The 15,422-nt window shown below is 41.7% G+C and overlaps 1 protein-coding gene across 1 annotated transcript in view; it reads left to right on the top strand.

The window, feature by feature from the left end:
* Positions 1-1,247: 1,247 nt before the first annotated feature.
* The window catches only part of LOC110058955 (uncharacterized), a 51,372-nt gene continuing 37,197 nt past the window's right edge, over positions 1,248-15,422 (top strand). Inside the window, exons 1-7 of the mRNA XM_089272116.1 lie at positions 1,248-1,783; positions 1,879-2,214; positions 4,731-5,033; positions 5,840-6,958; positions 8,592-9,068; positions 9,502-9,816; positions 10,494-15,284. Coding sequence (XP_089128242.1) covers positions 1,705-1,783; positions 1,879-2,214; positions 4,731-5,033; positions 5,840-6,958; positions 8,592-9,068; positions 9,502-9,816; positions 10,494-15,284 — 7,420 coding nt within the window. The 5' untranslated portion in view covers positions 1,248-1,704. The remainder of the gene's footprint in view (positions 1,784-1,878; positions 2,215-4,730; positions 5,034-5,839; positions 6,959-8,591; positions 9,069-9,501; positions 9,817-10,493; positions 15,285-15,422) is intronic.

The raw sequence follows: 15,422 nt of genomic DNA on the forward strand, positions 1-15,422 counted from the left end.
TATAGATAAATTTGTCTTTCAGATAGAAATCTCTTGAACTCATGACGAGTAATTGAAAGGAAAACTGGTTTGGAGTCAAATCTCTTTTCTTCTTTTCATCAAAATGTAAGCTAAGGGTGCGTTCCTTTGGGTTGATCTGGATCCGTGATCCAAGATCACTCTGTTCATGGTACATCAAAGGAACCGATCAATCCACTATGGACACAGATTCATCAGCTCTAGTCTGTCTCCGGCCTTTTTTCCATCAAGTCTTTTCTTCGTAGAGCTCGGGAACCAGGCGAGCGCCCGTGAAAGCGAGCGCGGAGCGCGAGACACCCGAGCGAAAGAAAATTGATGTTTCGCCAGGTACACCACGTTGCGTTTTAGCGCGCGTGTCCTGCAATCTCGACGAACTCAAGACAAAATAGGTTGTCTGTGGACAGGCTTCATCGGCTCCTGCGTTGCACCATGATCCAAGTTATCTTGGATCACCGATCCAGATCCTGATCATCGCAAAGGAACGCACCCTAAACAGCAGAACCTGTTGGGTACGTATTTGAAGGTTGTGAGCTCAAACTGAGCGTAGAGATCCACGGTTACGTGATTGCGTACGTAGGGGGTGGGGTGGGGTGGGATGGGGGGGGGGGGGTGGTGGCTGGTCATGTCTGGGTGGAACAACAGAAATAAATTGAGCACAAAGCTGTGAAATAATTTCAATTGTTCGTAGAATTTGTTTATTCAACCCGACTGAATGGTTTCTTCCTATCAAGCGTTGAAACCCACACCAAATTATTCGGTGTCTGAACATCGACCAAAACAATGATTTACTCCACTTTTTATCGCAAACTAAAGCGTCAACTCATGCTTCAGTAACGTAAAAGGAGGTCAAATAGACTGATTTTATACTCACAATCTAGATCCAGCGTTTTATGTCGTTTATGTTGCTCAATTTTCTAGTCAGAGAACATGATCCTTTCTTTATTTAATTTTCCTATTTATCCTAGAAACTTGTTTGCTGCTTTCCCGCGCTTTTGCTTTGTTACTGACAGAAACATTTCAATTATTATCGTTCTTTTCCGGTTAACAATACTATTATGGCGCCAAATACAAGTCATTTCCAGATTTAAATACCTCGTTTGAGTCGAAAAATTTAGCTTGTCAAAATCTCTGACAGATTTGCTTGTACTCGCATTAATTTTTCATGCTGTCAATTCACGCGCGAATAATTGGCGCCCTGTAGCAAGGTGGCAAAGAGTCATAAACAAGGCCACTTATGAATGTAAGAACAAACATCATCAGGAAAAGATGAAGTGGAAGAGGATGACTTCTACCTTAATAATCTTTTGTACCCTTGCTCCTTGTGAATAAAGATTTCTTAAGCTCGATCGGTTGTTGCGTTTTTGGTCAAGCCCCCATGAGCCGAGAGCCTTGAATGGTTTGTGATCTGATCTTTAAATTTGTCCATGATCCGAAGTTAAAACCAAACTCCGCGACCTGTTTTGACATGACGTAATGCAATCCCCACACTCCACTGACTCTCGATTCAACGGTAGGACGGGGTTTTTCACGCTTGTTAACTCCGGAAAAGATCTTGCCCGATATCTAGACGCAACAGTGAAGTTGCTAATTACGCAGTGGAAAATTGACACACATCCTCGGCAGAGTGAATTTTTCACCTCGCTAAGCTCTATGGTGGCGGGCGACAGGAAATCACCATGAGGAGCTATGCCGGCTGATCGCTTTCGAACCATAAAACCCAGGACAGCTTTAGTGTTTCTCGCCGTTGGCCTTCTACAGATTTTCGGTATGTATCGTTCCATTTTGCTAACTTCACGGAGCGCTGGCGCGATTTAGAGTTCTTAGTTTGGCTAAAGCTTTTTTTTTATTATTCTGTCACAGGTACCCTCGCAAGTTTTGACTTCTCCAAATCAACTTTCATCTGTCAAGGAAGCGAGAAAAAGATAACTTATGCTCTAATATCTGGAGGGTACAGACATGAACGGGCGGTTGTTGGTAACGCACGTTTTCTTAGCTCCTCAACAAATCTCCATAGCTGTATCTCACGCTGTTGTAGTTTAACATGGTGCGAGCATGCTTTCGTGTCGCAACGCAAGTGCTACGGCGAGCCATGCACTGGAAGTCGTCCCTTGTATCGAAGACAACGAAGTCTTGTTCCCACCACAGGCTACCTTCACACAACGTCCACACTAACTCCAGCGGAAAGTGCGCAGCAAGGTAGCATTTGAATTAACCTTGTATATCTTTGATTTGTTTTACTATACCTAATTGATCTATCACCAGTAACGATGCAACACGCAGTGCGTAAACCTTGAATAGCTTAGCAGTGGTTCGATTGTAACGGGTTTAACCAAGCATAATTTCAACAAATAGGTCTTTAGCTAAGCAGCCGGTATTTAATTAAATACACTGTTGATTCCTGTCGGTACTCAGATCTGTTTTTGGCATTATATTTTTACTTTTATCTTTAATAATCGGCCATTTTTCACACATTTTTTTCTCTGTATCTGGCTTGTATGACGCGGTGATAAGAACAGTTATGATCTAAACCTGCTGGAATGAACGCGGGGGGAAAATTTGACATTTCATGATTTTCTCCCCTTTAATAGCATTTTTATTTGTTATGTTAAATATATTTTTACCGATTTTGCTGATTAATTTGTGGAGATGTCATCGATTGCCTTGGGGAAGGTCGAGAAAGAAGAGACTTTTTCTCCTTTTAAGGTTACCGTATATCTTCAGAGGTGTCTCGCGTCCAAGCGATGTAGTGCGTCCGATTTAAACTAACGATAGGTAAACTCCACATCAAATTAAAGCTTATAAAGCTGGCTATCAAGCTATACCAAGAAGTTTGAAATAAAATGAATTGTGGAGTATTTCACGACCTCTAAATGGGAGCTTCCGAAACACCTTTTGAAAGCTTCAAGTCAAAGGGCTTTGTTCGTTAATTTTCCCTTAAGTTTGAACAGTAGCTAGGTTAACATATAAACAACAAAATCACGTCAGCAAATTGTTTATTTCGAAATATTTTTTCTCCAAGAGCGATTTTGCACGATCATTGCACATTTTTTAAATCCAATTTCGAAAATGTTCTGTAACTTTTTACTGCAATTGAATATGGCAAAACGCAAACCCTTTTTTAGCGCTTTGGGTCTGGAAACTAAGGAACAAATTAAATTAACGAAAAGCGAACTTCGCTTTAACTTGAAGCTTTCAAAATGTGATTTGGACGCTCGCATTTAAAAGTCATGAAAAATTCGACAATTTATTTTGTTTCAATATTCTTTGAAAATATAGTTTGATAGCCAGTTCTATAAGCTTTAATTTGATACGGGGGTTTGGATATCTACAGTTTAAACCGGACGGGCTACATTACTTGGACGCAAGACACCTCTAAAGGTATACGGTAACCTAAAATAAATCTGTTTTGGTGAGCCAGAGATACAGTAAAATAGTTTGGGATTAAATAGAAAGCAACAAAGCCCTGGTTAATGAAAAACCTTCCTTGTATTGGCTGCTTCGTTGTGTAGCGACTGCATACAGGTTTAAAACCCGTTTCGGCTTTCTTTGTGTGTTGCCCTGAATTTTAATGTCTCGATATTCACATCAACCCGGGTTTCACGTTGCCAGAAACAGGAATTTATTTGGCTTTATTATCGGTTGAATTACCCTTTTGTTATCGCCCAGTACAGTTCGCGATACTCTGTGAACAAAACCGTGAAATTTCCTCGGGGTAGCATCGCTCCAGTAAACTATGTAGCTATGGAGTATCAGTGTTGCCAAAAGTATCGACTATTCATGCGCTTGACTTTTAAACCCTAGCCAACCTAAATAAATGCTTGAATAAATAAGGAGGCGAACCTAAGAACATTGAAAACATATTTTCTTTACACGGGGATGTGCAAGCAAAGTGCACAGTTAGTTTACTGCATTTTATCTTAAAGAAGCAAATATTGTGTCCGTTTATGTACTTCATTCAATATATTGTAAAACTTTGTCTCTTTTTTCAAGAGCCACGCGTTTTTGACCACACTACCCTAAGAGAACTGAATTATTAACAATAATTTCTGCTTCAGTGACTGACACCTGGAGGGAAGTAACTACAATGTAGATCGAGTTCAAGAGAGCATGTTATTTATATTTTAGAGCATTTTTCTGATTACTTGTGAATTGAAGGAAACCTTAAAGTAATAGTTAAGTAAGGTAGAATTTGCAATAAAAAAAAATAGAAAATGAACTAGACTGGGTATGATGCGAAAGATTTAGACGGATTAATAGGCCACTTTCGATATATCAATATTCTAACATGGATCCGAGGCTTTCGGGTCAAAGTTGCAATTTTTTAAGTTTCTTTTGTCTCACGATTTCCAAAAGAGACTTGGATACAAAGAAAATAACACCAAAGAAAGACGTTCGTCCTGAAAGCCCCGGAGCCATGTTAGACTGGAGCAATGTTACATGTTAACCATGCAATTATTTAGAAATTGTTATTAGTTAGGAATTTTTGCAAGACCAAATCAGCTCTGCTGTAATTTTGAATCGTGTTTAAATAAATGCTATTATTATTATTATTATTATTAGAATATTGATATATCGAACGCAGCCTATTAAAAATAACGAGCTTAAATAAAATGGCCATATTTTCTAGACTCGCCTTACACGGCGAAGCTCCTTAAGCACCCAAAAGCGAGCTGGAGACAGCCAATATTTGTAACGAAATTTTGTTATTTTAGATGTTCCTTGGGCCCTGTCCGGCTTAACTCAGTGCAAGAAAAGTGCAATCGTCTTCAACTCTACTTTGGCCAATGGCTATCAGTCCGGGAAATTTGTGGACCATGGAGACCTGGGCGCCATGTCCGTGTGTCAAGATCTGTGCTGTCAATCACACGAGTGCGACGTGGCATTTATGGCGGGAAAACGTTGTTTCTCTGTTCATTGCCACAGCCAGGCGCAGTGTTTGTGGATGCCAGCCAAAGACAACAAATACATGCTGCAACTTTCTTATATCGCTAGTGCTCACAGTATTCCATTCAGCGGTAAGTCACCACAAAGCTCAGCACAGATTCCGAATGTCTATGTGTTCTCTTTTCTCCAAAATGGCGAGAGGAGCTCTTTGGTAACCCTGGTAAATAGTCTTCTAGTTGGTTTTAGGTTGATACAATGAAAACGTTTCTGGTCCGCAAGAACAGAAACTCCCCCTTCCCCACGTTCGGAATACATAATTGGTTGATTAAGACGCATTTCTTTGACAGGATTCAGATAACTTACTGCTTTTCCAATCATTCACTCCAGAATTGTCTCAAAGGCTCCCTCGAAATTGCAATGCCTGTTAGGGTTCTTTGACTTGATGCTTCAGTCGTATCTGACTTCGAGACGGAGAGCGAATATTGATCCCAGGGCTCTCTAAAAAGTGGCCTTAGGGATGGAGCATTTTTTTTTAGGAGGGGGTTTTGCAATTTCCAAGAAAAAATTCCTGCATAGCAAGGACTGCTGTGAAAAAAAAATCATGCAAGGGGAGCCACGGGAAACAAAAATCGACGAAGTGCTTTCTAATATCCAGATCCTGTTTTTTGATGGTAAAAAATCTTGCACAAACTATTGCTCACCAAGGAGAAAAACTCATGCACAACCTAAAGGTAAGAAAAAATTCCATGCTCCAGAAATTTGCCCAACCCTTAGAACCCCGTCCATCCCCTCCCCCCCCCCCCCTCTAAAAAATGAGGGTCCGTCCCTTAACAAAATGAAATTCAATAAAATACGCACGTGTTCCAATTTTGTCTTGTTATAGCTTTGGGATCAAACCGAGAATTTACAGTATCTTATTGCCGTTAATTTCATATAGCGTCTTCACTGAAGGTTGATCAACCCACAGAAGTAATGTTTGAAGTGGAAGCAGACGCAAGGCCTATTAAAACTTATGCGAATGGATACCAAAAAACGGCACACACATTGTCACGCAAGCCACCCAAGAACAAAGAAATACCGACAGTGTCACGCAGTAAGCTCAAAGGTGGAGGGAGTGAAATGAAATCAGCGCCGAAACACAACCCTACGCATGGTGTGACAGGAAAGACAACACCGGCTATGTCACGCGATCACTTAAAAGTTAGACACAATAAAACGACTTCTGCACCGCCGCAATTTCATGGTAAGGACACTAAGGAAAACACTACTGTGGCTGTATCACGTAGTCCTCTAAGAGTCGAGCACACGACAACTACGCAGTCTGTGTCGCGGCATGCTAATAAGGGAGAAGCCTCACCAACAGCGAGCAAAACAGCACAGGCGATTTCACAGAATGTTCCCAAGATAGGACAGGAAAAGGCCAAACAAGTTGAAACACTAAAGCCCCCAGTTCCAAGACAATCACAGATAAGAGACGATTTAAAGGGTCCAAGAAGTATGAAAGTTAGCGCAAGCCCTGCCACGACAGTTGCATTGTCGAGCACACAGCACGTATTGAAGAAGCAAACTCTTGCTGAAAACAAAACCAGCGTCGTTTTGATCAACTCAGAAAAACTTGCACCTTCCTCGCAAAGTAAAGCAACGGCTCACTCGAGGCAACCGCAACCTAGATTAGCCTCTTCCCTAATCTTCTATTCCAAAGCGTCTACTTCAGTCTTTGAAAGTTCTAGTACCTTTGTAACTGGCAATGTTCCTCATTTTGATTCGCAACACACTACGGACGACGCAGTGTCTTGCAGAGACAGCGAAATATTGCGAGATGTTTCTCCTCCAGTCGGACAAGAAACTGCACTGGGGCCTGTACCGGACATGCGTACTTGTATTGAGCTAAGTTGTGATCACGTGGGTGGTGACGTTGCGTACATGCGCAGCTCGCAGTGCTTTGTGATCACGTGTCGAAGTCCTGCCTTGTGTCAAACGAATGAGCTAAGACCTGGTATTTCAGACATTAACACGACGGTAGCCTTTCTCAGAAAACGAGGTCAACATTCGAAAGGTTAGTAACAATAACATAATTGACAAAAGTCAGGTATTTTGTCGTCGTTTAAGGTGGAAAACAAAGCAACTCATACTCTGAAAATGGAAATTTTAATCGGGTTTTTCTCCTGACGTACATTTGTTTGATTTAAATTTTCAGATCAGATTTTTGTGGCGGATAGACATCAGTGACGAATTTCTTTATTCTTGTCACCTTTTTTCTTAACAATTTATCGATATGTAAAGAAGAATCTAGAAGTTGATCAACCTGGCGATTCACAGATTAAGTTTCTTCTATAGATTAAACAATTAAGATGCGTTGCATAAAGTGAAAAACGATTACCGGAGAGTGAATTGTATCTATGTTTTTGATGATGTGGTGGTTAGATTTCCTAAATTTAAAGCATTTCAGATCAAAGGTTTGCAGATCTCCTTTTGAACTGTTTGGTTAAGTCAAACACTGCACTAAATTTGTTTGACAAGTTCTAACGAAATATTAAACATTTTTCCTTAAATTTGTTTTGAAAACAAGTAACTTCGTTCCAAGAAACAAATTATTTGTTGTTCTATCAAAATTTTTCCAGAAAGTATTTGGAACTATGGTCGTTTACTCCTTCCTAAGATAGATCAAAACCTATTTTCTCCCCCTGATATCTACGCAATGACAACCAGACAGGTGATAAGAGAAAAGAAAATCATGAAGTAAGGCATACTGCCTAGATGTCGGGGAAAGTTATCAGAAACTTAAAAGACGGAACTGCACGACGATCGACGAGGGAAAGTTATTTAATATTTCAGGCTTGACACACTAAAATCTCAACTCACCGAGAACCTGCTCAGAGCGAACTATTTAAAATTCCTGAGTTTGAACCGTTCATTGGTCTGTATCGTAAATAACCACCGGTGTTAATTGTTCTTCCGAGTCAACATGGGTTTCTTAGGTCAGTAATTATAAATCGGGCACCAGCCATTTTTCAAATATTTTCGAACGCTAAATCCCATAAACTAGTCGGAAGAAATGCGAGATGCTAAGAACTAGTTTCTTTTAGTAAGTGGTAGTGAGTGGAGGTACAGGATTTAAATCTAAATAGGGGTCGTTTTGACGCCTGGAATATCACTGAAATTGCGGTAGCGGTGGTCTGAAATTGTCGCAAAACAACCAGAGAAAAACACTCCGTAAGTATATATTCGGTTGACATTGTTTTATCCCACATATTTTTGCTTCCATTCTTTGCCACAGTGTAAACGTAAATAAGTTGCGAGCTGAAGTTATAGGTTAAGGCAAATCAGATTTTCCGTGAATCGTTTTGTACTTTTCATGTTGCTTAATATATTTCAAGCAAAACTGGTTTATAATTTGTCTTAGTAATCCTTGCATTGCCGAGGTTTTGAATGTAAGCTTAATTATTTACTTGTAAACTTTAACAGCTCGAGCTCAAATTAAGGGCCGCCAAATCTATTGATTTCGGTCTGTCAATTTTCCTCGTGAATTTTGCTTATTACCTTGCCATAACAGATACATTAAATATTTACCCAGTTACTGCCGATATCTCATATCCTATATATTTCACTGTTAGTCATATCCACTCGGTGAAAATGATCCTGGAGAGTTTCAAAAGCCTTGACGATGTTTCTTTGTTTTCTTGTAACAGGACATCGCTCAAGAGATTCTGTCTCGAAATCGCTCAGCCGTGGAATTAATAATGTCTTTAGAACAAGCCAAGCTTCTCTGCCGCAATCACCGTCTAATGCGAAGACACCTTTGCCAACTAAACCATCTGAAGTTCAAAATTCATCTTCAAAGTCTACAGAGGTCTTCGAGAACAGCATCTCAAAAGCAATTCCTTCTGTCTTTTTGGCTTCCTCGCACATATCAGATGACACGCCAGAGCTTTCAGGGTTATATCGCCTCATATCTTTCCAAGAGGTCGATAAGTCCGGGCGACAGGCTAGTCACATTCCCACTCCCCTGATAACTACATCTCGTCAAAATGGACCCCATTCTCCTCGCCGGGATTTGGCGACGATGTTGGCCGAGCTGGCTGGATCGAATTCCTCTTCGCAGAATATACAAGCATCCTCCACAGTTGGTAGGGGAACATTGGAGAGCATTTCCCTTAGAACGCGAGGTAAAACGCCTGAGAGAAACGTTTTTAGCATTGACTTGAGTTTCGCCGATAGGGCATAGATTAAGAACACAGGGAAGAAAATTCAATTACCGTATTTAGTATCAAGTGATACATAGGAGCAACTACGCCGACCGGGTTTGCCTGTAAGAGTTGTGTTTAAAAGAGCTACGTCACGGATTGCCCATCATGAAAAGTGTAGCCTAAAGTTTTCAAGTTACTTTTTTGAAATCCTCGCTAATCCTCTCCATCCTTAACTATCCTTGTTCCGCTATGGCTTGTCGTTCTCTCCCTGGTGTTTTTCTGTGTTAGTAAACTACTATTTTCAGGTTTCCTTCAATTTAAAGGTAATTTTGTGCGTGGCTGAAATAACAACAAGAACGATGCATAATCGCATTTGTGCATTGACCAATAACCAATCACTTTTTCTTTGTAGCCGAAAAAAGCCAGGTGACGAACACAACAAAAGTCCACCACGCTGACGTCACACTATCGGCGTGCCATTACGGTCACGTGTACTACAACTACTCCTTGTTATATGGCCGAAAGGCGGGAAATTTTACCGATCGAGGCGAAGTCAAGAACATGAGTGAATGCCTTCGTATATGCTGCAAGGACGTGTCCTGTAAAATTGCTCTTATGTTAGAGCTCAATTGCTACTCCGTTGCCTGTTATGGAAAGTTTTGTCAAACCGTGCCAGTGAAGCCATTTCAGTTCAAACCGAAAATTGCACACGTCATCAGACGAAAAGGTAAGAGTGAAACTGGTGTTCTTTATGCGTAAACTAATCAATTGGTGACGAATGCAATTGGAGGATAATTTCACTTAAAAAGTAAAATTCAGTTCACGAGTGCTTATTTGATCACCTATTAACATTATGGAAGATAAATTACAAGTTTTACCTTGGCTTCTTTATTAACGAAGAAATTTCCTTTTTCAAACGTTTTGATTTTGAAAATTGCCATAATCTCTTTATTCTGAATTAAGTAAACTGTCACCATAACACCCTTTCCACTTTTAATGTGCTGATAGCATGTTGGATATGAAAAGCCCATAGGTTTCCGGTACGACCTTGTTAATTTCAGTCGAAATTGAAGCTGCTTAATAATTATAGTAATTGAAAATATTTATACAGAGTAACCAGAGTTATTAAACTGTTGTCAATGTGGGCCCTTTTACTTGAGCAAAATAAGGGTAAAAGTCTTTCGGAACAAAAACATGGAAAAGTTCTGGGCAAAAAGCTGAAAGCATTATTTGTACCAAGGTCACTTATAATGAGCCCCTTCTGGTGGTGTTAGTTTTGAGAAGTTTGAAGCTGACATAGAAAACTGACAAAGAACATTTATTCACAGAATAACTAAAACGCTTTGAAACATTTTCTGCAATATTTTTTGATTGCTTGATATTCCTCTTTTTTGTTTCTCATAGTTGTTTCGGACACGACCAGAAACCTTCCGCCCACACAATCCAGTACTTCCCATCACCCTCCGGGAGCAGTCTCTTACAATGTTACGCTACACCAGCACCAGGCTCCTCCCGGAGCGTACGGTGGGAAAGCTGGGGACCACAGGAAGGCTGAGGCACGTGGAAGTGAGCAAGGTGACCAATCAGATAAGCGTAACCAAGGCAATAACAATAGCACACGTGAGAATAGCTCTTCCAAGTTTCCGTATAAAGTCTACGAGATGTCTTCGGGTGACGATGCAGGGAAGGGCGATCAAAGCGAGTTTGCTTTCCGAGAGTTTAGCCGTTTAGACATCCTTTTGAACTTGTCGCTGATCCACAGAAAGCGTGCTCTCGATATCTCAAGATATCTAATCGAAATTGGGAAGACCACAATAGAAACCGGCTTGAGAATGGTACAAATTCATAGCGGGAACAAAACACAAACCGAGAACTTCAAAAGTACCGTGAAAATCGGTAGGAGACTGATTTCAGCCGGAAAGAAAATCCTGGCTCGTGGGGAAAAAGTTCTCAAGGCAGTCCTGCACCCAGCTAGCGAAAAACCGCTCAAGGCACACGAGCCAAATATACCAACTACAAGAATATCAGACCTACAAGTCGTGACACCAGTGATCAAGATGATATCACTCTGCAGTCACGGACCCTCTTACTATGGCGTTACTCTGTTGGGAGGAATTCGCGCGGGACACTTTGTCAGTCACGGAAGAGTTGATAACATGCAAGCGTGTATCAAAAAGTGCTGCGCGAATCAAGAGTGCGATTTGGCTTTCATGGTGAAGGAAGACTGTTATTCGGTTATCTGCTATCACAAAAGCTTGTGTCGAAGCGTCCGAGCGCAGCATATAAAGAAATACAAACCTCGTATTGCGCATATATGGAGAGGGTCTAACAAAGAGAAGGAACGAGTGACTGGCCACTTCCGGTCGCATCAGCCGTCACGGAAGCATATGAAATCAACTGGGAAGGGAAAGTTAGCCATAGTAAAGCACAAAGATTTGAAGAGCGTGACTCGTGATGTCATGTCACGTCCAGTGTCACAGGATCGGATGAGGAAGACAAAGGCACGAAAACGAAAGATGACTCAAGCTCAACACTACAGGGAAAAGGTAGCTCGGACGCAAATCTCAGCTAATGACTTTGACTCTCATCTTTCTTCAAGTATGTCAAACTTTCATTCTTCCACGGATGAAAGATCTCGTTTGAACGCAACGCAAGGCTTAACTCAGAAAAGTTATTCAAGGAGTTCTCAAGGGCAAACTGCTTCTAAAACACTCGTGATTAAACCTTCAACACCCATAGAGTCAAGCAAGAAAGATTCCCGAATAATAAAGGAAAGCATAAAAGTTACCAGTTCTACGCGTCGAAGCCATTCATCGGGTCTTAAGGAAGCAAATTTCACTATACATAAAGACACGACTTCTGAAAAATACCCAGTAGAGAAGAAGAGCAACAACGCATGCCCACACTCTCCTATTGAGCATAATGTCGGACTCCGCCATGGCTTGAAAACGGGTAAATTTTCGTATATTGGAGAATTGTTTGAAATAGAAAAGTGTCTTGACGTGTGTTGCCACGAGCCAGACTGTGATATAGCTTTCATGTTAGACCAGTCATGCTATATGGTTAATTGTACGACTGAATCAGTGTGCCGTAGTGTCCCATATCATCAACACCAGTACTCCACAAGGGCAGTTTTTGTTTTGAGACGCTTCAACAAACACAAATCTGGCTTTGATAGTATTCAGCGCGTGGCAAGTCTTGGGAGAAGTACAATGCCCAATTTGTCCTCACACAAAGCCTTCACGAAGGGTAGTGTTGTCACGCCCACTGTTGCACAGGCTACCAATATCGAGACAGAGCACAACAGCGCTAGTCCTTTGCAAGACTCTGACGTGGAAAACGGTCCAGAACTATGGCAGGACGAAAAGATAAAGATTAACTTCACTGGAGCACAACACTCCACGCCAAAAGGCAACGAATTCGACCTCGTGGAAATCAAAAGCAACAAAAGTGCTGACGAAAAATGGAAAAACGAGAAAATCCGGGTTCATCTTGTGAACGTGGATAACGCGGAAAGTCGGCCGTCCTCCTTAAGGCAAAAGTCCAATTTGACATTAGAGCATTCTGATAGACTTATATCGGGTAAGAGCCATGTTGATGCGCGTAACAAGGTTCCTAAAACAAACTCAAAGCCACATGTCTCGGTTACTTCCCACAATTACTTGACAGAAAGCGAAGAGAAGTTGGAAAGTTCTTCAGAAAAGGAAAACGACGTTGGGAGAAAAGGATCAAATACTAACGAATCAGCAGTTTATCACAAACACTCGTTGAAAATCAAAGTTGCTCTAGGCAGTGGGGACAGTTCACTTCAAGGTGAACCAGATTATTACAAGTCTCAATCACAGACCAGCAAGTTCTTCGATCCATACGCTCACCAGAATTCTGAATTAGTTACGAAGACTGCGGAGAACAGTGGAAGAGCGGGGTCTGGAATGAGTGGTAGTGCCGAGTTAGAGACCGGGAGCGTTTTCGACACAAGCTCCGCCCAGTACGAAACAGGTTCTAGCCTGTACGAGACAGGCTTTACATTCGATTCGTCTTCCGCAGAATCAGCGTCCCAAAATTGCTCCAGTTACTCTTACTATAATGTCACTTTACAAGGAGCTGTTCAAGCAGGAAATTTTACGTTCGCCGGCCGAGTTTCGTCAAAGGAAGATTGCGTGACTCGTTGCTGCTCAACCGTGGGTTGTGACTTGACTTTTATGGTCCTGGATAGGTGTTTTCTTGTTGATTGTTACGGTGACGATTTGTGCGATGTCACGGAGGCAAGAAATGCAGATAAATTTGAACCAGTGATTTCTTACGTGAACCTGACAATCATAGACACGCTTGTTGATAGAACGATCGAAAACAGCGGTCTTATGTCCATAGAGAAGAATGATAACAGTTATGTTAACCAGACGTCTAGCGAGAAAGAAGACCGTTCACATGATGTTGGAGAAATTAAAACTGTAACAACTAACCGTGTGCATAACACACCTTGGACTCACGACACGGTCTTACAAACTGACATGCACCAATCAGGTTGCCTTTATAGTGCTCCATTCCACAATATATCATTCCGTCAAGGGCGACAAGCTGGGTTATTTACAAATCATGGAAATGCTAAAAACATTTACGAATGTTCTCAGTGGTGCTGTCAATCGAAACACTGTGACGTGGCATTCATGCTATCCAAGGACTGCTTTTTTGTACGTTGCCATAGTAACAAATCTTGTGACACATTCACAATCCATGGTTCTAAGTTTAACCCGAGGATGGTCTTGGTGAAAAAACAACCAGTTCAACTTGACGCTCAACGCGAGAACAGCACAAGAAATACTTCAAATGGGGTAACAAATCAACCAGGTAGCTTTCAATCAAGCGAATTTATCCCAACAAGATCGGCGATCTTCACAGTGAATAAGTCATCTGATTATTATGGGTATTTAATCTCAAGTGCTTCATTAAGTTTATCAGCAGCAGATCAACTGGCGGTACCATACAGTCCCATTGCTTCAAAAGCAGCAGGTTTGGATGTAAATTCACCTGTTGCAAGCGGTACCTCTGAGGATGACACCAGTCCTGAGGCCACACAACCTGTTCAAAAAGATGACCCATCAAACTTCGTAGAGGTAAAAACGAACGGTTCGGAATTTTGGTGGCAGTTCTACAAGCCAGAGGATATTAATCTAAGCAATTCAAGCTTCAAGGTCGAATTGCCTGATATCAGCGAAAGCACGAGAAATTATGCAGCCATTGCATCAAGTAGATCCGCTTCGCCAACGGTACGTGGTACTCATTCTCACAACCAAGAGCAAGAATTATGTAACCGCGCTAAGATTGTAAATGGAGTGACACTGACAGGAGGTTACTATGCAGGGATATTCAGCATGCAGGAAAACGTCACGAGCATGAAGCAGTGTATCTCAAGATGCTGTTGTCTATCCAAGTGCAATGTAGCTTTTATGGTCAGTAAAATTTGCTACGTGGTCCAGTGCTTCAGTAATGAGAAATGCACAACTGTCAAAGCTCATTATGCAAGGCGATACCATCCACAGGTATCGTACGTTCGCCAAGGACCCATAGACACTTCAATGGATGAGGTCAAACCTCATGTGACCGATCATGACCTCGTTACTGATAAGCTTCGTTGTGTATTGGATGACATCAGTGGGGCGAAGTACACGGTACCGAAAGGATCTGCGTTGGTGCACTCTTCAGCTCAAGATTTGGGTGATTGTGCAAAGCTCTGCTGTCAAACAAGAGGTTGTGAAGTTGCTTTAGTAGATAGTGGTACTTGTTTCTCGTTGAACTGTCATGGCAACCTCACATGTCCAAACACGAACCTTTCACGTGATGAGCAATTTTTTTCACGTTCGGTAGTCGTGATAAAGGACTTGCTCCATTCACAAACGAATTCAGAAGGCGTCGAGACCGAGGCCTGTGATTTCAGTAATGTCCTCCATGAAGTCGTGCTGCGCGGCGGCTCGCAGTCTGGAAAGTTCAAATACCTGATCGAAGTAGAAAACATGGACACTTGTATCAGAGAATGCTGCAGACATAAAGTTTGTGACCTCGCTCTCATGTTGAAGGACAACTGCTTCTTAGTGTCGTGTCACAATGAAATGTTGTGTGACCCGATACCGTCCCGCTCCTCTGACTACCATCCCCAGATAGCCTACAAGATCAAACATGGGAAGCGACGGCATATTGGTAAGGAAGTTTCCTATTTACACTCTATTCAAACAGTGTGAGCTGTTGGACTAGGGTTTCAGTCGACGTTTTCAAGGCAGCGTTTTTTGTGTGGAGCTTTGCGGTGTATCAGAAGCTCGTGCAATTCCCACTAGGGTG

This window comes from Orbicella faveolata, unplaced genomic scaffold (genome assembly GCF_042242905.1).
Source record: "Orbicella faveolata isolate gen_17 unplaced genomic scaffold, um_ofav_v1 contig_34, whole genome shotgun sequence".
Taxonomy (NCBI): Eukaryota; Metazoa; Cnidaria; class Anthozoa; order Scleractinia; family Merulinidae; genus Orbicella; species Orbicella faveolata.